Consider the following 22,904-nt stretch of genomic DNA (forward strand, 5'->3'; position numbering starts at 1 on the left):
TTGTTCTAAGTAGGTGCCTTAGACCACTGAGCCATCTCACCAGCCCCTGTTTCTATGGTTTTTAATGAAAACATTCTTTTTGCTATTTTACAGTTAAAGTATAAATTTGAGTAAGAGTTTTGGAAGCATATCCTTTGTGTAAATACACAAAACTTTATTAGTGTGACTTACATGAAATCATTGAAACATTCTTCTATTTTATATGTTGATTTTTGTTCCTTTATATTGTGTGTTGCAGTTGTCTTTACTGTTTAGCCAACTTAGGTATTAAACATGACATATTGTCAGCTACTTTATATTTTAGAACCAGTGCAGTTGCTTTTAAAAATTGCTTGTTAACTTAGAAATTTCTAAGGCCTTTTATTACGCACTATTTAATAACTGAACAATAAAAGTTTCCTTTTTAATGCATAATAAAATATTGAAACTCTTCGCTATTTTATTTTAAGACTACTAATCTGATCACTTACATCATTTAGCCAACAAATTTTAGAGATGTCATCATATTTTTCTTCCTTAGCTGTGTGGTATGGACCAATTTTGGGGGATTGCTTTAAGAGCACAATCTGGTGATGTGAGTCGCGCAGCTATACAGTATATTAACTCATATTATATTAATGGTAAGTAATTTTCAAAGTGTTATTTCATAAGTGATTGTTTAAACTGCAGTTCATTGTATTTTCATTAATAAGTGCTAAATAATGTAACATTAAAATGCATTTGTAAACATGGTTTTCAGGTAAAACGGGTTTGGAGAAGGAGCAAGAATTTATTAGTAAGTGCATGGAAAGTCTTATGATAGCTTCTAGCAGTCTTGAACAGGAATCACACTCAAGTCTCATGGTTATCGAAAGAGGACTGCTTATGCTGAAGACACATCTAGAGGCATTTAGAAGAAGGTAAGTTTTTAAACACAGTTGGGATGAATTGCAATCTTTTTATTGCAGCCATGTCCAAATGTATTCTTAAGATTAAAGTTTTTGTTGAGTACAGGTAGAAAGCATAAATTTACCAAAACTACAGGGCTAGTAATAGAAGTAATTTTTATTCAGAATATTCTATTTCACCATGGAACAGGCTGTATTGTTTCCTGATAAATATTATTTCTCTGAACAAATGTGCATGAGTAAGACTCTGGATAGAATTCCATCTCAAAGAATTATTTTTAATTATGACCTAAAAATCAAAAACATCACTACAAAAAACCTCTTACCAAGAACATCAGATACTTTCAAAGTTGAATCAAGTTGAGTCATTTGTTTCATTTGCTGTTTTTTTTTCTTCCTGGACTAGGAGACAGTATTTTAATTTTGAATTTCCATTTACCATGGAAACATGACCAAAAAAATTCTGTTAATGAATATCTATATAATTAATTTAGACATAACCTGTGTAATACAGAAATAAAGCAAATTAACATTTATGAATAAATCAACTGAAATGGAAGGTGAGTAGATAGTTTTAATTAAAAAATTTTATTTGTTAAAAACATGAGTTATGAGTAATGTAGAAGTACTAAGAACTGTGTTGAAAATTTTTCAATTTCAACTTCAGATCTTAGTTTGATAATGAAAATCATACATTTTGACATTATTGACATTTATTTTAAATATAAAGGAATATAGAATAAGAAAAATACACATTCCTTATAAATAACATGGCTTTATGATTTGAAACATTTGAAAATTGTGAAATTCTTCATGTTTGTACTTGGTACAAACTACTGAAACAATTTCTTACATTTTTAAAGAATGTGTATAAGAACTGAGTTTTCCCACTGAAACTTCATGGTGCGTTATAACATTTGCCACTTTAAAAAAATAAACAAATGTAGCTATTCTATTCAAGTAATCATTAGGGCTGGGGATATAGCTCATTGAACAGTGCTTTCTGGCAAGTACAAGATCCCAAGTTCAATTCCTCGTACCTTGCCCTCAACCCAACACACATCATTAAATGTTCATTATAAACCTCCAGTAGTGTACCACAATATTATATAGACAATAAATACTTCCCATAATTGCTGTTTTCCCATGGGAGATAGTTACTGTTAATGATACAGTATCAGTTCTACAAAAATTTTTCTCTATTGTGAAGAAAAAGAAGTCTTTTAAATACCTAGAATTTGTGGTGTTACTAGTACCTAACATTATAATGGCTACTTATTTTTAAAATATTTACAAGCGTATTTTCTGAGGGTTCAGCAATACGTTTTATAAATTTAATGAGGCCAGGCATATAGCTCAGGCAAAGGGTCTGTCTGACATGTTCAAGTTCCTGAGTTCAATTTGCAGTACCAAAAATAACAAATAAATAAATTTAATGAGTTTAGCCCGTAAATCCCTCCTCAAATCTACGAGTTTTGTTCTAACGAAACAAGGTTTTTTTTATAAGCAAGGAAAACATTTTTGTTTGTTTATTTTTTTCCCATAATTTTATTGATAAACAGCAATGAGACAGTTTCAAAAATTAACACATTGCATACATTCCTCCCAGTGGTTAATTGCTGTACAAGATGAGGACATGATATCCTATCTAGAAACAGCATTAGAACAAATCATTCTATTCATTAAGAGAATGTAACTATGTATCTATCCTAATACCACTTTGAATACACAGATACGAAATGGGTATTCATCTGTATACCCTTTTTTTTGTTAAGTTCCGTTATTTGAATACTATAGGTGTGTTAATGGCAAAATAATTTAAAAGAGTTCAGTAGTCCATAATAGTATTGGGTCTTCCGCTTGACTGGCAATGTCAGAAATTGTTGACCTGAGTCCCCTACAGCTCAACATCACAGCATGGTTTTACTTCTTATATTTCATTTTTATAGTTTTCTCCTGAATGATTAAGACCAAGGTAAAGCAGGACCTATGCAACAAGAGTTGTAGCTTTTGGGTCTGATAAGGTCAGTGAAATCCCCTCAGGATTTATCCTGAGATCCTGTGCCTCAGATTGTTTGTCAGTGTCAGCCATGTGGATGAGTCATGGCCATTGCTTGGCCAATGTGCTCTCTGTGAAATCCAGAGAGAATGTTTTCTCTCCATGTGACTCTCCTTAGGCACACTGTACATCATCGATCACTTTCCTCTTTGGCCCCATAATCTCCTTGATCAGAAAATTTGGGACACTGCCGAGTTACATGATTTTTTTTTTTTTTTTTTTTGCGGAACCGGGGATTGAACTCAGGCCCTTGCGCTTGCCAGGGAAGCGCATATTCCACTGAGCCATCTCCCCAGCCCTAACGAAACAAATTTCTTATGGAAGTTTTTATGTACATTTTTGTATTCATGTTTTATGATAAAAGTTAATGTTGGTATTAAATTTATACATTCATTTATGAGTAACTAGTAAACTATGAAATAAGTAAAATTCAATAATAAATAGTGAACTAAAAAGCAAATCTAAATGTTTTGACTCATTGTTCATTATCAGGTATATGCTTTGTTTGCTACTACTAATTTTAAATTGCCTAGCACTTATAGACTTAAAATTGTAAAATAATTATTTTATTTGTGTATTCCTTAAAGGGTTTTCCTTTTTAGGAAAAGAGATTGTTATAATCTTAAACAGTGATTCTCAGCAAGAAGTGATTTTGCTTCCTTGAGAACAGTAGGTAATAGCTGGAATCACTTGGTTATCTCATCTTTAGGGAGGGAGTTCTACTGTTATCTGTTGGATAGAAACCAGAGATGCTACTAGACATCCTACCGTGCATGAGATACCTTCCCTTTTTGGTTCAGGGTCTCACTCTGCAGCTTGGCAGCGGGCCTGGCACAGAATGGGGTCGAACCCAGTTCTTGCGCTTGGCCAGGCACACACTTAGACTGCTGAGCTATATCTGTGGCCTGATACACCCCCCCCCCGCCCCCATCTCTTGATGAGAAAATTTCTTGGGTTCAAAATGCCAGTAGTGCTTAGTTTGAAAACTCCTGGTCTTGAAGTATACAACATAAAGCTTGTTTTATTTATTATTTATTTTTGGTGGAACCGGGGATTGAACTCAGACACTTGGGCTTGCAGGCAAGCGCTTATTCTACTGAGCCATCTCCCCGACCCTACAAAGCTTGTTTTAAAATTAGTGTTTTGCTCAGTCATAGAATGAAGACTGGGTCACTTCTTAGGAATAAGAAATCCATTTGCACCTCTATTTTCTGTCTTTCCATTCCAAAGCTATGGTTAGTTTTAGAAATTGATCATCTTTTTATAGCTAAATTCGGATACCTGGATCCTGTGTTTAGCAACCAAAAAAGAGTTAGAAAATGGACAACTATTTAGTGAGTGTCATGCAAGATACCTCTTTCCATGGAACTGTGAGTCTTTGTAATTGACTAAAATTTCAGCAGTTGTGAAATCAAATATTGAGTTCTGTTAGGCTGGTTGACATAATTTTTATTCTTTTTTTTTTTTTGGTACTGGGGATGCAACTCAGGACTTGGCACTTGGCACTTGCCAGGCAGGCACTTTTTCTACTGAGTATCTCCCCACCCCATAATTTTTAGAGTATATGTTATGTGAAAAGTTTTTTTTAGAGTAAATATCTCTTAAAAATATTTCTTGATGTCTTTTTCTTTTTCTGAATATAAGAATGACAACTGGTTATTCCATTTACTGCATTAGTTTTTATTTGATTTTCTTCTACTTGTTTCCAGAATCATCTTTTTTATAATAGTTCTTAATGGGATTTTTTCCCCCCTAGAAATTTATCATGGAGAATATTTATACATTTAAGTTTTGTTTAGTGTCATGGATCTAAACTTAAATTCTGCATAGTAAATTGGTCTGTGTTTGAACCTTCATTGGAGTTTTTCAGTGTATAAAATAATAAAAACTTCTGTAATATCAAAATGATTTAAAATGGTATCCTTTCTTTATGTGTTTTTGTCTTATTTTAGGTTTGCGTATCATCTGAGACAGTGGCAAATTGAAGGCACTGGTATTAGTAGTCATTTGAAAGCCCTGAGTGACAAACAGTCTTTGCCCCTAAGGGTTGTATGCCAGCCAGCTGGACTTCCTGACAAGGTAGTTAAGAGAATTTTGATTTCCAAATTGGTAACATTTCTCAGTACAATTATCTGGTTTTTAAAAATTGGTTGCATCTCATATTTCAGATGACTATTGAAATGTACCCTAGTGACCAGGTAGCAGATCTTAGGGCTGAAGTAACTCATTGGTATGAAAATTTACAGAAAGAACAAATAAATCAGCAAGCTCAGCTTCAGGAGTTTGGCCAAAGCAACAGAAAGGGAGAATTTCCTGGTAAGTTAAAAAGTTTAAAAAAAAATTTTTTTTAAGACATGGTTGTATAGCAACTATCTTAACCTACTTTGTGTTACTATAATTTTATCCCTCAGACTGGGTAATTTAATAAGAAAGTATAGTGGGAAATTTATTTCTCACTGTTGTGGATGTTAGGAAGTACAAAATCAGTATGTTTGTATTGGTGAGGGTTGTTTTCTGCTTCCATCATGGCTTCTTGAATGTTGCTCCCTTACAGTGCAGAATATGGAAGGCCAAAAAGAAATTTCCTTGGTGAAATCCTTTTATGCAGGCATTAATCCATTCATGAAAGCACAGTTATGACCTAAGTAAGCCTTTTCGAAAAAGCCCTTCCTCCCAACATTGCTTAATAGAGAATTGAGTTCAACAAGAATTTTTGCTGAGGACCAAAATATCAAAACTTTATAACCAACATTAAACATTTACATCAAAGTATACCCAATTATGTTCCCTTCCTCTTGGTGCTGTTGATTTCCAGGCTTTAAAAATTGCTACTTTTGTTTGCAAACACTTTCTCAAAAAATGTTCTGTTTAGATCTTTTATATAACCATCAAGAAACTTTTGAAGCTGGGCATGGTGACCTATAATCCTAGTGCTCTGGAGGCTGAAAGAGGAGCATTGCGAATTTGAGTTCAAACTAATCAATTTTAACAACTATTTAGGGCCAGGGAGATAACTTAGTGGAATAAGTGCTTGCCTGGTATCCACCCACCCCCCCCCAAAAAAAAAGAATTTTAACAACTATTTGATGAGACCTTTCTTTTTCTTTCTTTCTTTTTTCTTTTTCTCTTTCTTTCTTTCTTTTTTCTTTTTTGTTGTTGTTGTTGTTGTTGTTGTTGGCCAGCTCAGCTCACCCAGAGGTTAGGGCTGGGTCAGCATGTGGTGCTGGGAATCAAACCATAGTCCTTTGCCCCTGCCTAAGCTTGGCTACACAGGTGCTCTATCTCACCACCCCCCAATGAGACCTTTCAAAAGTTAAAAACGGCAAAAAGAAAAAGGGTTGGGGATATGATTCATTATGAAGGTCATGGGCCTGAGTTCAGTCCCCACCAACACATAAAAGAAACAAAAAAACACTTGAGAATTTGATAAGCATTTTGAGAATTATGACAACTTCAAGCTACCATTATGTAACTTATTTATTTATGTATTTATTTATATTTTAGAGAAGGGTTTGCAGGGTGTTCAGGGTCTCACCACTAGATCGGACTTGTAGTGATCCTCCTGTTTATAGTCTCCCAACAGCTGGGATTACAGGCAGGTGCCACCATGCCCAGTCTCAATTGCCATCTCAGTGTGCCCTGGGGGCGGGGCTGGAACAGCAGGCCCAGGGATTGAAACCCCGGCCCCTGCACCTGCAGGCGCTTTAATCCGCTGAGCTGTTTGGCCAGCCCAAAATTAGCATTTTATCTAATAAAAATTTTTTTGTGACACTTTGTGACGCTATGTATTGTTATATATATATATATATATATATATATATATATATATATATATTCTTGACATAGGATCTCACTGTGTAGCCCAGCCTGAACTAAAGCTCAAAACAATCTTCCTGTCTCAGCCTGCTGAGTGCTGGGATTGTAGGCATGTGCCACCATGCCCAGTGTCTAACTCTCTTATATTGCACTTTTCTTTTTTCTGAGCATATGAAAATAATATACTCACACTTCATAATGTGCCTCTCTTCCTTTTTTCAAAAAATATCAGGAAATGATTCATGTGGGCCTCAAAAATGTTTGATACCTTCATTACCTTATTGCTAGTGGATTTTTAACTTTTTTCATAGCATATAGAAAATGAGCTATTATTAAATTTGTCTGAAATAACAGTTTGAATATAGATTGTGCATCTGTCATGAAAATCCAAAATGTTCTGAAATCTGAGTTGAGTTCCCATGATGCTCAAAGGGTTTCTGATTTTAGGACATTTGAGTTCTTGGGTTTTTGGTTTAGGGTGCTCAATTGGTGAAACCTGTGTGAATATTTTTTAAATCTAAATCTAAAAAACTGAAATCTGAAACTTTTCTAAGGTATTTACTCATTCTGTGGGTTGTGGGGTTTTTGGTTTTTTTTGGTTTTTTTTGGTCTTTTTAAAAATGTATTTAGGGTCTGCAGGATCTCACTACATAGACTAGACTGTTAGTGATCCTTCTGTTTTCAGCCTCTCAAGCGCTGGGATTACAGGCACATGCCACCACACTGTCTCATTCCCCATCTCAGCATGCCCGAGGGGAGGGACTGACACAGCAGTCCATCGCCACCCCCACGTCTGCTTAAGCAGGCACTTTAATCCACTGAGCTATCTGGCAGGTCCTTGTTTTGTGTATCAGGAATCAAACTGAAGCTGTCACATTTGCCAGGCCATTACTATGACACTGAGCTATATCTCCAACCCTAATTTTGCTAGTGTTTTAAGCAGTTACTTTAAAAGTTCATGCATTGTACAATAATTAATTTGAATGTCTACCTTATGTGGTACTTGGAATTCATCCATTGATCTGTAATATCTGCCCTTGGTGGGACTCAGGAATTTTTGGTTTGTTTTGAGGAGTTATAGATTGATAGATTGATATGTAAGTGCTTTTTAAAAAAAGACAAAGTAAAAAAAAAGACAAAGTAGAGAGAATCATTAATCATAAAATGAGGCTTTTTAGATTGAGTGGTTAGGAAGAACCCCCTGTCGAATCAGATACTTCAAGGAAATGATGGTATAAGCTCTGTGAATTCCTGGAGAAGAGCTTCCTAGGTTTAAAGATGGGAATATACTTTGCTGAAAGCACATGGAGTCATAATATCTGAAGCATAGTGAGGTAAGAAAAGTGTTGGGAAATGAAGTTAAAGGTGTAGGCACCCAAAAGGTTTAAGTTCTAAAAAAAATTCCCTCTATTTTTGAGTTCGTATAAACAGAGTCCTCTATTGAATACATTCATTGCCAAAACTAGTAGATCTGGAAAGTTTTTCAGCTGATTTTTTCCTCCGTGTAAGATTTTAATTTTTTACTCCACAGAGACTGGGTTAGATAATAATAGGGGAGAGAGAACTCAATTATTGTGAATACATGCTAGTTTCTTGTGCAACAAAAGCATTAAGGAATCTGATTCTTCTACATGTAGTGGTAGGAGAAATGTAGGTTCCCAAAGGGTCCCTGTAGTGTTTTTTACTCAAAACATGTTTCATATTATTACTATTATTAAAGTAGTAAGACTAAGTTTAGGGGCTGGCAAGATGGCTAAGTGGTCTAAAGCACCTACATGGAACAAGCTTGGCAAAGCACAGGGACCACGGTTCGATCCCCCAGCACCACAAGCCAGCCAGCCCCGCCCCCAGGTGGGCTGAGCTGGCCACACACACACAATAAATAAACAAATGTTAAAAAAAAAATTATAAAAAAAAAAAAAAGACTAAGTTTAGACTAGTGATAAAAGAGAACTGTCCTGTAATTTTTATATTTTATTTTAATTATTTTTGCGGTACCAGGGATTGAATTCGGCATCTTACACTTGCCAGGCAGGTGCTTATGCGGCTGAGCTCTCTCCCCGGCCCATCTTGTAATTTTTAATGTATAAAGCTAACCTTTATACCAGTGCAAAATATATGAGAAGCTTGCTTAGTACTGCCTATACTTTTTTCAGGATAATTTTTAAGGTTAACGTTACAGTGAACTTCATTGGTATACATGTATTTCTGACAACAAAATGTTGCTTCTACTTTCTGTGACTTTTAAGGTGGCCTCATGGGACCTGTTAGGATGATATCATCTGGACATGAATTAACAACAGATTATGATGAAAAAGCACTTCATGAACTTGGTTTTAAGGATATGCAGGTAAATATATAAATTATGGGTTAGCTGTTCAGTGTCAGTAGATGAAGGTGTAGATGTTTTGGGGATTTTGGGCGTGTGTGTGTCTGTGTACATATGTTTGGGGATTCTTTTGTTGCTGGTTTTTGGTTTTGTTTTTTTTATTTTTTATTTTTATTTTTTTTTTGAGTTTGGATCTACATAATACAGGTAGGCCTTGAACTTGCTTATGTAGCCTAGTTGGCTTTAAAGTCACAAAAATCTTTCTGCCTCAGCCTTCCAAGTGCTGGTATTACAGATGTAAACCACCATGCCCAGTGAAGGCCTTTATTTATTTATTTTCCTTTATTTAGGACAGAGTCTATAGTGTGTACAGGGTCTCACTATGTAGATTGTACTCACAGTGATCCTCCTGTTTCCTGCCTGCCAAGTGTTGGGATTACAGTCATGCGCCACCACTCATGCACCGTCTCAATCACCTTCTCAGTGTACCCGGGGGCGGGGCCAGCACAGTATGGGGGGAAGGGGCGTGGGGGGGTTGAAATCTGCTGCTGCACTCTAAGTGGGCATTTTAGTCTGCTGAGCTATCAGACCGGCCCATGGTCTGTTTCTTAATGTATTAAAATTGTTTGTGTGATTATTTTATACTCTGAGTTTATTGTATTTTTAAACCAAAAATATGTATAATTTTTTTCCTGTTTCTCCTGTTTTATAGATGGTATTTGTGTCTTTGGGAGCACCAAGGAGAGAACGGAAAGGGGAAGGTGTTCAGTTGCCTGCGTCTTGTCTCCCACCCCCTCAGAAGGACAATATTCCAATGCTTTTGCTTTTACAAGAACCTCATTTAACTACTCTTTTTGATTTATTAGAAATGCTTGCGTCATTTAAACCACCCTCAGGAAAAGTGGAAGTAGATGATAGTGAGGTGACTATATTGTTTCAATTATATAAATTGTTTCATCTTTTTTTTTTTTTTTAATTCGTGTGTGTGTGTGTGTGTGTATGTGTGTGTGTGTGTGGCCAGCTCAGCCCACCAGGGGGCGGGGCAGGCTGGCTTGTGGTGCTGGGGGATTGAACCGCGGTCCCTGTGCTTTGCTAAGCTTGTTTTAAGTAGGTGCTTTAGACCACTGAGCCATCTCACCAGCCCCAAATTGTTTCATCTTTTTGTTGAGAGGAAAATGTTTTTCTTGGCAATTTCTTAAAGGACAGTAAACTGTTTGTTGACTTTTCAAGTTATCTTTAGACCTCATAGAAGAGGTTGCTCTAGACAAATACATTTGTGGGCTTATTAGTATAAAGACAGTACTTAAGGTTACGTATAAGATCATGTAAGAGTTATTTTTAATTCAATGAACTTTTAAATGACTTAGCCTAAGACCTTGTTTATATATCAAATAAATCATAATCTTGAAATTGAATGGCAGGTAAAACTGTAATGCATCAAGTGGTTTTTCCTGTTAAGCCACTATTTTATCCCTTTGTTTGTTCTTCCCCAAGAACCTTCAGTGACTTCTTCCCTGTATTTCCATAGTGTCTTTGATAATTAATATAGTGATAGATGCTATTGAGTCCTCTAATCCCCTTGCTTTTTCTCATGACACATTCTCTAGAAATCTCCCTTTTAAGTAGAAAAATTGTGACAAATATGCACTAATAAATAGTAAAGTTAAAGAAAAATGAATTTACTTACGCTCATGAGCCACCATTTCCTCACTTGTTTTACTTCATGCCATAAAGACTTACTGACCATTTAATTCATGTCAGTACTGTTTTCTTGATTTAAAAAAGTAGAAAGGGAAGAGAATTCCTCGGTTCTCCAGAAGGAAATTGTTATTGTTTTATGCAGTATGTTAAGGGAACATGGGGGAAGGAACAAAAATCTTCAGGCTTTTGCAAAAGGAAGTTTTTAAAATTGGGTCTAGCTAAGCCTTGATAGAAGTAAAGAAGGATATTAGAAGTAAAGAAAGACATTATAGACTGACAAAAAAAAAAAAATGAATGTATGAAAAATTAGTCAGGAGCATAGAATAATTCAGAAAGTGGTGCTTAAAAGGAGATTATCTTCATAATCTTTCATCATGACATAAGCAAAGGTATGAGTTCTTAAACTTTCAGAAACAAAATTTAGGTGTTACTGGAGGATGCATCAGGGAAACAATGTCAGGGTAGAAGATCAGTCAGTATGCTACTATATTAGACAGAGTATAGTGTGAATCAGAGGGAAAACATTTCGTTGATTTAATGGATATTTTATTTAAATTTATTTGTGAGATACACTGTGCTGTAGTTGATAATGGTATGAAGTCATTGAACAGACTAGTGCAGTCCTGACCAGAGTTACGAAAAAGTAAAAATAAATGACCTTTTCTGTTATATCCTATTCAATAGGGCTTTCAGTCACAACAGAATCTAGTTATACAAACTTGGAATATTTTTTTTCCCCTTCAAGTCCTATTTTTGCAAAACGTCTTGAATGTTCTTTTAAGGATTGGGTGTTAACGAAAGAATAAGTTCTATGCCACTTCACCAACTAGAAATACTAATGTCAGTTGTTTCAATTTCATCAGGGTTGTAAAAGACCAGAGGTCTTTTTCAAGGTGAATCCTTGAAATTCTAGCTCTAAAATTCCTTTGCCTGCAGACTACTGAATAGTCTGCCCTCGGTATCCATGGGGTTCTACATTTGTGAACTCAGTCAACCAAAGGAAAATATTTAGAAAACAAACTGCAATTGTATTAATACATAACAGACTTTTTTCTGGTCATCATTCCCCCCTGCTCTAGTGTTAACAGAGCATTTATATTGAATTGGATAGTGTAAGTAATCTTGAGATGATTTAGAATACATGTGAGGATGCACATAGATTCTGTGCAACATTTATATGCGGGACTTGTGTATCCACAGAGCTTGGTGTCCATGAAAGGAGGTATACAGAATTGGGGATGTTCTGGAACCAGTCCTACACTGAGGGATCACTTTATACTAGCTGTAGTATAAAATATCATACCAAAATAATTAACCTACCCTATGTAAACCTAGAGAATATTCCTTTGCCATCTGAGAGTATGTTATATCACTGAATCATTATGATAGCATAAATAGCTTTATTAAAGTAGTAAAGTTATACTCTGGGAAATGCCAGAGTGGTAACTTTAGCCATTGCTGCTTATTATCTCTTTGGGTGATATTTTAATTGCAAAGAAAATAAAGTGCTTATTTCTTATACCTTTCTGAAACATCATTTAGTTTATTTTTTGATAGCATTATTAAACTAAGATTAAATAAATGATAATAGCAAAAATAGATTAATAAAAGTAGTTTGCTTTTTCTCTTAATCTCTGTTCATCTGAGATTGAAAAGAGATATAATAACAAAATAAAAGAAGTGGAGGGCTATACTCTATTCCCAAGGGGAAGGTCAGGGAATTAATTCATTAAGTCTATGTTGTACCTGGAATAGTGATCTGCCAAGACTATGTAGATCTTAGTTTCAGAATTTACAATAGTACCATGGTTCACAAACTTAATTTGTTCTAGGATTTTGGAAAAGATGGTCATGTTTATTTCCAAAAGATGACCATTGTTGTGTCATCCGTTGCATAGCTGGCAGACAAAAACAAAGTTTTCCCAAATGCCAAGTAAATTCTTTGCAAATGAAGGTATTGATGAACCAAGGTACCTCTGTATTTCCATGGGCTGAAATATATTTCCATTTTCACTTCCATTAGAACCCAGTTGGACCTCTGTAAGTATTAAGGACCTAATTTAGTACCCATCCCATCAAAAAAGGGTAAAAAAAAAAATCACTTTTTAACATAACTTTATTTTTAATACATTTTACTTTTCAGGTAACAAGTGTCTTATTTCCCACTTTTATAAAAAGGCTAGAAAATTAGCAAATTAATTATCTTTATATAAAAATTTCAGTTTGATTTTTCTTGGTATCTGTCTTGCTAAAGCTACTGTTCTTATGTGTATAGCGCTTAAGATGTGAAGAACTCCATCTTCATGCAGAAAATCTGTCTAGGCGTGTCTGGGAACTGTTGATGCTTCTTCCTACATGTCCTAACATGTTGATGGCATTCCAGAATATCTCAGATGAACAGGTGAGCCTGCAACTTTTTGCTACCCTGGAGGATGTCGCTGGTTTACATTCCTACAGACAGTATAGGTGTTCACCTGGTAACTCATACCCATAGTAAATTTGAATGTAATTTTTGCATTTAAAATTAGTATCAGTTCATTTCACTGTACATTTTTGGCCGCTCGTAGTACATGGTTGACTTTACATCTACTTATTGCGGTTTTTCTAAATGTTCTTTAAAAAACAAAGATTTGCCTTTTTACTAGGTTTTTAAACCTATTACTGTACATTTTGAATATTTCTTTTATGTTTTTGTGGGGGAGGTTTTTTGGTTTTTTTGAAACAGGGTCTTCACATCTACTGGAGGCTGTCTTTGAACTCAGCTGTAGTTCAGGCTGACTTTGAACTTAGGGCAGTCTTCCAGCATCGGCCTTCAAAGCACTGGCATTGTAGGTGTGTACCATCATGACCAGCTATTACTGTTTTTTGATGACACAAAGTAGTTTTGTTTTGAGACAGGGACTTGGCTGTATAGTTCAGGCTGGTCTTGGGTGCACTTTTGCAGCCCCCAGGCTGGTCTTGAAATCACAGTGATCCTCTTACCTCCATCGCTTGAATGCTCAGATTAAGGTTTGTGCCACCATGCCCAGTTCTGTGGGCAGTTGTGTATCCCACGGCATATCGGGCTGGGCACTGAACTTGGGTCCTTGTGCTTGCCAGGTAGGTGCTTATGCCCCCACAAAGTAATGCATTATGCCAGGCATTTTGGCACTCACATATAATCCTAGTACTTGAGAAACTAAACCAGGAGAGTTTGGGGTACTTAGTGTGTTGAAGGACAGCCTGAACTACATAATGAGACCTTGTCTCAAACCTGTTCTTGCCCAAGAAAGAAAAGAAAACCCATTAAGGTAAAATGATAACTGATCAGTGCTTATTTTAGGTGCTCACAGAAAGCAACTGATGGAATTAGGGAAAAATGGAACAAAGAAATTTAGTATGTTTTTAGTAATTTTACCCTAGAGACATTACCTAACTTTTTGGGTCAGATAGCTTTCTAAAGATATCTTAAACATTCAAGATTACTTATAAAAGCTATACTATAGAGAGTTCGTTCTTTTTTTTTTTTTTTTTTTTTTTTTTTTTTTTTTTTTTTTCTCCCCCCTGTATTTAGGACAGGCTCTACAGGGTCTGACTGTGTAGATTGGACTCATAGTGATCCTCCTGTTTTCAGCCTCCCAAGTGCTGGGATTACAGGCGTGCACCACCATGCCCAGTCTCCACTGCTGTCTCAGTGTGCCTCATGAGCAGGGCCAGCATGGCATGCCAGGGATCAAACCCTGGCTGTCGGACTCTGCCTAAGTAGGCACTTTAGTCCACTGAGCTATCAGGCCAGCCCCATAAGAGAGTTCTTGCCAGATGTGGTTTAGAACATCTATAATCCCAGCATTTAGGAGGCTGAGGCTGAAGACTGTAATTGAGGGGGTTGCGGGGAGGGATCTTATTGGAGTTCTTCAAAAGAATTCCTATGATGGGGGCAGGGGAGATGGCTCAGTGCAAGGGTCTGAGTTCAATCCCCAGTTCTGCCAAAAAAATAAATAAAAGAATTCCTGTGAAATGAATGAAAAAATAAATGTCTTAAATGTTACACTATTTAATATTATGTATAGTGTTGGTATGTCAAATGATTTCAATACGATAAAGATAGGCTTTAGAAAATGGAGACTAGATCAGGTTTGGTGTTGTACACCTGTCATCTCAGCACTCTGAAGACTGAGGCTTGAGGTACACTGCCCAGAAGATGAGACCAGCCTGAACTACATAGTGACACTGCCTGAAAAAACCAAGAGAAATCAAAATGGAGAATGATGACTCTTGAGTAGCTCCAATATCAACATTTCTTTTTTGGGGGTGTTTTTTTTTGCAGAACTGGGGATTGAACTCAGACCCCTTGAGTTTGCCAGGGAAACACTTATTCCACTGAGCCATCTCCCCAGCCCCCCAATATTAACATTTAAAAAGTGCACATTAAATAACTGAAAGAAGGACACAGCGGTGATTCAAATTAATGTTTTCCTGCACTGCTGATTGTATACTTTATTGGTTTTGTTTTAATAAAATATAACAAATAATTGGTGTTTTAAGCATGCTGTTTCAATTATATAACTGCTCTTCCTATATTTGAATATATTCCTAAATCTAATGCACACACGCACATAGTGTAGCAGGAATGGAACTCAGGACCTTGTACTTGCCAGTCAGGCACTTAAGCTGCTGAGCTCTATCCCCAGGCCCCTAAATTAAACACTATCTGTGTGTGCTTTTTTTGGTTTTGTTTTTGGTACCTGAGATTGAATTATGCTGCTGAGCTATCTCTCCAGCCCATATGTGGCTTTACAGAGTTTTGTTTTCTGCAGTTTTACTTTCTGGGGCCCTGTTAGAAATTTGCCTTAAGAAACTAATTTTTCTTTCTTTTTTTTTTTTAATTTAAGAGTAATGATGGACTTAATTGGAAGGAACTTCTCAAAATTAAGAGTGCACATAAACTGTTATATGCTCTGGAAATTATTGAAGCACTGGGAAAGCCTAACAGAAGAATAAGGAGAGAGTCAACGGTAATTGTGGTTCCATTATTTAGTTTATATTTTCTCTGGAGCAGAATTCCTGAGTATATTTTTCTCATTGTAGAGTTTTTTATCCTTCTGCTGTCTTTCTTATTTTTATTTTTGTCCCTTTCTCATAGGGAAGTTACAGTGACCTTTATCCAGATTCAGATGATTCCAGTGAGGATCAAGTGGAAAATAGTAAAAATTCCTGGAGTTGCAAGGTTTGCTCATAAGTGTTTTGTAGTTTATTGATAAAAATCATTTGTGGCTAGGCATGGTGGCACATGCCTGTAATCCCAGCATTTGGGAACAGAGGCAGGATGATTGCCATGGGTTCAGGGACAGCAGAGCTACATGAGTTTGAGGCCAGCCTGAACTACATAGTGAGACCCTGTCTCAAAAAAAAAAAAAAAAGTAGTCTGAGTTACTTTCTTTTCGTTGCTGAGACAAAATACCTGACACGCAAAGTTAAAGGGGGAAAGGTTTATTTAGCCCACAGTTTGTAGAGGTTTCATTCCATACTTGGCTGGCTTCAAAGCTGAGTAGCGTACACAGTGATTCATGGTGGTGGAAGGTAGCAGAAGCCAGCAAGCAAGGAAGAGAGAGACAAACCTCTTTCTGTCCTTTATATTGTGTTCATGCTACGAGGATTAGGCCACTGCCATTCCATACTGATCCAGTAATTACCCACCCTTAAAGCCCAAGCACTGCAATACAGATCAGTTGTACACTCTAGATTTAGCCTCTGAGAACATCCTATGCCCACAAGAGGCTTTGGGGGGAAATGTAGACACAAAGCATAATATAGTCAGTTTTAGAAAATTAGATTCTGTAATCTTTATTGTTTAGACCTATTTGCTTTGAAAACATAGTTTTACAATCTTATTTTACTATAAATAATAGTAACATAAAGATTATGTGATCCCTTGTTGCTTTTATTTTTCACACACTGATCTCCTCCAGCCCCATCTGAAATACTTTTATGAGGTCCCAATGTTTAGAATTAAATGCCTGATACCATATGAAGTTGTATTTATAGATTTCTAAAAGCATTTTTTAGAAAAGATTACTTTATTATTTAGCTGCTTTTTCTTTAACATTACCCTCAAAATTGCTTACAGTTTGTTGCTGCTGGAGGGCTTCAACAGTTACTAGAAATTTTTAATTCCGGAATTCTAGAACCTAAAGAACAGGAGTCATGGGCTGTGGTAAGTGAAAAGTTACTGTTTTAGTTTCCATACTTACCCTCATTTAAAGCACTTGCATTTCCATGAACAAATGTAGCTTTTGCTATATATTTCATTATAATAAAGGAAAGTCTAGCATATAATAGAAATCTTTTAAAATACAGACTTTAATTCTTGAACAATAGCTCTTTGTATTAATTATATTAATAATGCTTTTATTTATAATACTGTGGATTTAACCCAGGGAATACTGAGCCACATCTCCTGCTCTTATTAAATGTGTATGTATGTATGAGATAATGTCTCACTCTGTAGCCCAAGTTGGCCTCTAACTCTTGTGCTTTAGCCTCCTAAGTGTTGAGATTTGTAAGTATGAACCACCCAACCTATTGTGTTAAAAATTCTTAAGTGCTAAATTTTTTAAATAGTTTGGATTTCTTATATTAGAGAAATCACATGATATTTAAGTTTGTGTGTTTCATTTATTTTGGTTAACATTTTGCCTCAATATCATCCATTTTCCTACAAATAAGTGAAGTTTATCCATTTTTATCACTGAGTAGTACTTCATTGTATATAAATACAACATTTTATAATTGATTTATCTATTGATGGGCATGCAGGTTGCTTCTAAGATTTAGTTCTTATGAGTTGTTCAGCTACAAACATATGCCTGTATCACTGTAATGTATTGTCTTTAGCTCTTTTAGGTAAATACCTTGAAGGGGAATAGTCCAGTTGAATGGAATTTATAGTTTTAGGTTTTTGAGATATTTCCATGATTTCCATAGTGGTTATACTACTTTTCTTTCCTGACAACAGTTTATAAGGATTCCTTTTTCACTGAAGCCTTACCACTATGTTATCATTTGATTTCTTCATAATGTTAAGTGTTAAACTTAATAACTTTGAACTGTACCTGATTTATAAACATGTTCTTTATATTGACTAAGTTGCAAATTAGTGTTTATATGGTCTGTTATGTACCTTTTTCTAAAAAATTGATTTATATCTCAAATTGCCTGAAAGCATTTTTTTTCTATTTGGTTTTGACCATTTCTTCAATATGAAGTAGTAGTCAAAAGTTTTCTAGACCATTGTCAGTGACTTTCGGTGAGATATAGAACTCATGAGTAAGCCTTTGAAACTTCATAGCAATTGTAAATTCTTGAAATTGTGTGTGTGTGTGTGTGTGTGTGTGTACATATGTCATTTCTGGTGATGCAGGTCAGTGTATAATATGGACAGAAGAAGCTTTTATTTTTCCCTACTCCAAATAGCCCATTTAATATATTGTCTTGGAATAAAGAACATACCAGATATTTATATCTGTAGGAGATACTATACTAGATTTATGCCAAAGAAACCAAGTGATATTATGGTATTTTAAAAAATTGACCAAAATATGGATTCTTAAAACAAATGGAGAAATTTAAAAACAGTACTTTATCACTATTAATTTGAAGAAGGCCTTGAGTTATAGTATTAGGAAAATCAAATCACTGGTACAGTTTTACATAATGATCTATAGAACCACACAGTCTAGGATTGAATTGAATATAAAGAAAATCAGCATTACCAAACATTCTATTCGTATTCATTTTTTTAGTACTTCATTTGTAGAATTGTCTTGGAATATAGAAATTCTGCATTAACAATTTGCTGCCAAATCATTTTTAAGTCAGTTATGGTGGCACATGCTTGTAACCCTAGCACTGGGAAGGCTGATGCAGGATGACTGTCACGAGTTCAAGGCCAGCCTGAATTACAGAGCAAGACACTGTCTAAAGGGGCTGGGAAGATGGCTCAGTAGAATAAGTGCTTGCCTGGCAAGTGCAAGGGCCTGAGTTCAATCCCCAGTTCTGCAAAAAAAAAAAAAAAAAAAAAAAGACACTGTCTAAAAAAAAAAGACAGTTGTGAAAATATTGCTGTATCTGAGTGGTAGCAAACCCATGCCCCTCTTGCCACAGCAGGCTGTTGTTTATCACTGAAAGCTCTAAAAGTTTTAACATCTCTGGTATGCTCCAAGAGATGCATTTGCTTATTCTTACCACAACTGGTTCGTATTTTGTCTTGTTTGGAGACAGGGTTTTTCCTGTATAGTTTAGGCTGACTTCAAATTCATGGTGATCCTCCTGTCTTAGCAGCCCGAGTACAAGGATTACAAGTACACCACACAGCCAGATTCTTTTTACTGTATTTTACTGTGGTTATCTTTTGTTGTCCTGTTATTATCAGAATAAACGAGATATCTTTTAGTTCTTTAGCAATGTGGGAGCATTTCTCTAAAAATCATTAATGAATAGTTGTGTGACTTTTAGTGCTCTAAGTTTATTTAGGAATAAAGCTTTCATATAATCATATGCTAAAGGATTTTTCCCCTTTTTGTGATTATGGCTATTTTTGTTATGTATAACTAAAGAAAACTTAGTTCACTTTTATGTATGACACAAGATAGAAGTCTTTACAGTACCTGAGGTGTGAGAGAAGAAATGCATCTCTAAAGGACAGACTGATTTCTGGTTAGATGATATCCTCTGTTTCCATCTCTCTTAGTATTATGGAGTACTTGTAAATTCAGGATCATTCTTATTACTTAACCAACTTTTCCCCCCCTTTTAAAACGAGCTTCCTTGAGGTATATATATTAAAAGTACTTTGTGTGTATGTTTGTATCTCTGTGAGTGTGCACCTGCACTGTGCTGGGGATCAAACACAGAGGCTTACAAATGCTAGGCAGATTTTCTACATACCACTGAATTATATCCCCAGCAGTAGTTTTTTTTTTTGGTGATAATGCAATAAAATTTGCCCTCTAATATGTGCAATTATGTGCTTCTTAGTATAGTCCTAAAGTTTTAAATCCATTTTCACTGTCTGATGTAGAACAGTTTTTTTAGCAACTCAAAAAGAAACCACAGAGGGCTGGAGAGATGGCTCAGTGGTCTAAAGCACCTATTTGGAACAAGCTTGGAAAAGCACAGGGACCGCGGTTCGATCCCCCAGCACCACATGCCAGCCAGCCGCGCCCCCTGGTGGGCTGAGCTGGCCACACACACACACACACACACACACACACACACACACAATAAATAAATGTAAAAAAAAAAAAGAAACCACCACAGAGCACAGGGACCAGGTTCGATACCCAGCATGCCCTGCAGGCAATTGAGACTGGGCATGGTGGCACATGCCTGTAATCCCAGTGCTTGGTAGGCTGAAAACAGGAGGATCACTACGAATCTGATTTGTGTAGTAATACCCTGTAGTCCCTGTCCTGAATACAGGAAAAAAACCACATGGGGCTCATGTTAGGTCAGTGGTAGAATGCTTTTCTAGGACTTATGAGGCATTGAGTTCCACTGCCCATAACACAAAAAACAAATCCCCAAATCATACCCATAGCAATTATCGCAAATGATTGGGCCTCACAACCACTTGTTTAGTCTACTTTCTGACTCTGGATTTACTGGTTCTGGACATTTCATATAAATAAATACACAAAATATGTTGGGCTTTGGTTTCTGGTTTTTTTCCTGTAGCATGTTTTCAGACTTCATCTTTGACAGTGACATGAGATGAAAATTTCTTCCTTCGTATGAACGCACTACGTTTTTATTTATTTATCAATTTAAAGGCATTTGAGCTGTTCCTCTTTTTCCCTATTGTCAACATTAGTATACAGGAAAGTTCTCCAGTTTTTTGTTTGTTTTATGGGAGTTTTCATGGTCTTTTTGAGACAGTCTCACTGTGTAGTTCAGGCTGGCCTTGATTTTTCTTTGTAACACAGGCTGGTCTCAAACTTGAAATGGTCTTCCTGACTCAGCCTCTCTAGTACTGGGATTATAGACGGACTCTATCAGGTCTGGCCAAGTTTTCCAGTTTTCAACATACATTCAGGAGTGGTATTTTTCAACATTTGTTACCTGTATTTATGTTAATCTAGAATGGTCAGTTGTATAGTTTCACTGTGCTGTGCTGTGTGTGTGTGTGTGTGTGTGTGTGTGTGTGTGTGCATAGTCTCACTACACAGGTGGGGAGGCTGAAAACAGGAGGACTATTACGAGTCTGAGCTGCATAGTGAGACCCTGTACCAAATAGAGAGAGAGAGAGAGAGAGAGAGAGAGAGAGAGAGAGAGGTAAATTTAAACTGCTAAGATTCTGTTTCACTCAAGACAAAATGGGTATTTTTAAGAAATCAGCCAAGGACCAGACAGATAGCTCAGCAGACTAAAGTGCTTTCCTAGGCAGAGCGCAGCCACTGGGGTTTGATCCCTGGTGTGCCAGGTGGGGCACACTGAGAGGGCCATTGAGACTGAGTGTGGTGACACGTACCTATAATTCCACCACTTGGGAGGCTGAAAACAGGAGAATCATTGCTGCTCTGGTCTGTGTACTGAAAGCCTGTGGACCCTGTACGCTGTAGACCCTAAATACATTTAAAAAAAAAAAAAACCAAAAAAAAAAACCAGTAAATGCTTGAGGGGCTGTGGAGAAGAACAAATCTTTCTACTTCCTGTTTTCAACTTCCCAGGGCTGAGATTACAGGCACACAGGACACCACACCAGGACTCTGTGGCTGGATCAGCGGGCCTGGGGGCAAGGCCTGCACAGCCATGTGGTGGTGAGAGTCTCTGCACTTACCTAAGCAGGTGCTTAGTCCGCTGAGCTATCTTGCCAGCCCTCACTGTGCTTTTAATATTTATTTATTTGTTTGTTTATTTGTTTGTATAGTTGAGATAGCATCTCACTGTGCAGTTCAGGCTGGTCACGAACCCACTAAAGACCACAGGCTGGCCTCAAAGACACAGTGATCCTCCTGCCACAGCCTCCCAAACCCTGGGATTACAGATGGGGAATATCACACCTTGTTCACTGTACTTATCTTTTAAAGTTACTTTTTTTTCTTTACATAGTATCATATTTGTTGGTACACTTTAGATGTGTATTGTAATGTTCATCATAGGAAAGTTGTACTGATATATCTTCCTTGTTTCTCCTTTCCTGATGGTTCCTTCAACCGTTATTCCCCTTTCTGTAAAAAAATATGTTTCCATTATTTTCCTTCAGGGACTGGGGATTTGACTCAGCAGTAGAATGCATGCATAACAAGCTGAAAGCCCTGGGTTCAGTCGTTGGCAAAAAAACCAAAAAACTAAACCTCCCCTAAAAAAAACAGTTGAACCATTTTTTTTCCTTCTGTTTAATTCTTTTAATTCTTTGTCTTTTCTTTATTCTCCACTTCCCTCCTTTCAGTTCCCTGTCATTTAAACATTTTCTTTTCTCAGTATCTGTTACACATTTTGGAATTTACCTATACTTTCAGTTTCTCACAACAGAAACAATGTATTTAAATGTATGTCTTTTATTTTACTTAAAAGTATGGTTTCAGGTTATATCAATTACCTAGATATGTTTGTCCTTCTTTATGTTTGCGTATTCCATCGTTTGCTTGCTTGTTTTAAAACATCTTTATCTTTTACTTGGTTAGTGGACATTTGGGCTTCTTCCAAATTTAAACAGTTACAGACTGGGTTGCTATAACATTCATGTGCATATATCCATATAATCTGACTTTTTTTGTGTGTGTGGCCAGCTCAGCCTGCCCTGGGGGCAGGGCTAGTGCAGCAGGGATTGAACCTCGGTGTATGGGCTTGCCTAAGTTTCCCTAAGCAGGTGATTCAGACCGCTGAGCTATCTCACCAGCCCGGTATGATGGTTTTTAATTTGGGCAGGGGGTATACTGAAAAGAGGAAAAACTGGTGTCCTAGTTTTTATCTCATTGTCCCTCCAAAGCCTCATGCAATCATAGGGTGGTTTCTGGAATTTTTGTTGTTGTTGTTGTTGTTTTTAATACGACAGTTTCAATAATTTTTTTTTTTAATTTTTATTCATTAGAGAGAGAGAGAGCGAGAGAGAGAGAGAGAGAGAGAGAGAGAG

The 22,904-nt window shown here is 36.4% G+C and overlaps 1 protein-coding gene across 3 annotated transcripts in view; it reads left to right on the top strand.

Moving 5' to 3' along the window:
• Positions 1 to 22,904, top strand: part of Usp34 (ubiquitin specific peptidase 34) — a 266,917-nt gene that overhangs the window by 128,682 nt on the left and 115,331 nt on the right. For all 3 annotated transcript variants that reach the window (XM_004636176.3, XM_023720837.1, XM_023720838.1), the window contains 10 exons: positions 521 to 620; positions 740 to 899; positions 4,899 to 5,025; positions 5,115 to 5,262; positions 9,012 to 9,112; positions 9,804 to 10,013; positions 13,068 to 13,193; positions 15,664 to 15,786; positions 15,915 to 15,998; positions 16,899 to 16,985. In XM_004636176.3, the coding sequence (XP_004636233.1) occupies positions 521 to 620; positions 740 to 899; positions 4,899 to 5,025; positions 5,115 to 5,262; positions 9,012 to 9,112; positions 9,804 to 10,013; positions 13,068 to 13,193; positions 15,664 to 15,786; positions 15,915 to 15,998; positions 16,899 to 16,985 (1,266 nt within the window). The remainder of the gene's footprint in view (positions 1 to 520; positions 621 to 739; positions 900 to 4,898; positions 5,026 to 5,114; positions 5,263 to 9,011; positions 9,113 to 9,803; positions 10,014 to 13,067; positions 13,194 to 15,663; positions 15,787 to 15,914; positions 15,999 to 16,898; positions 16,986 to 22,904) is intronic.

The sequence above is a fragment of the Octodon degus genome, unplaced genomic scaffold (genome assembly GCF_000260255.1).
Source record: "Octodon degus isolate 3935 unplaced genomic scaffold, OctDeg1.0 scaffold00078, whole genome shotgun sequence".
Lineage (NCBI taxonomy): Eukaryota > Metazoa > Chordata > Mammalia > Rodentia > Octodontidae > Octodon > Octodon degus.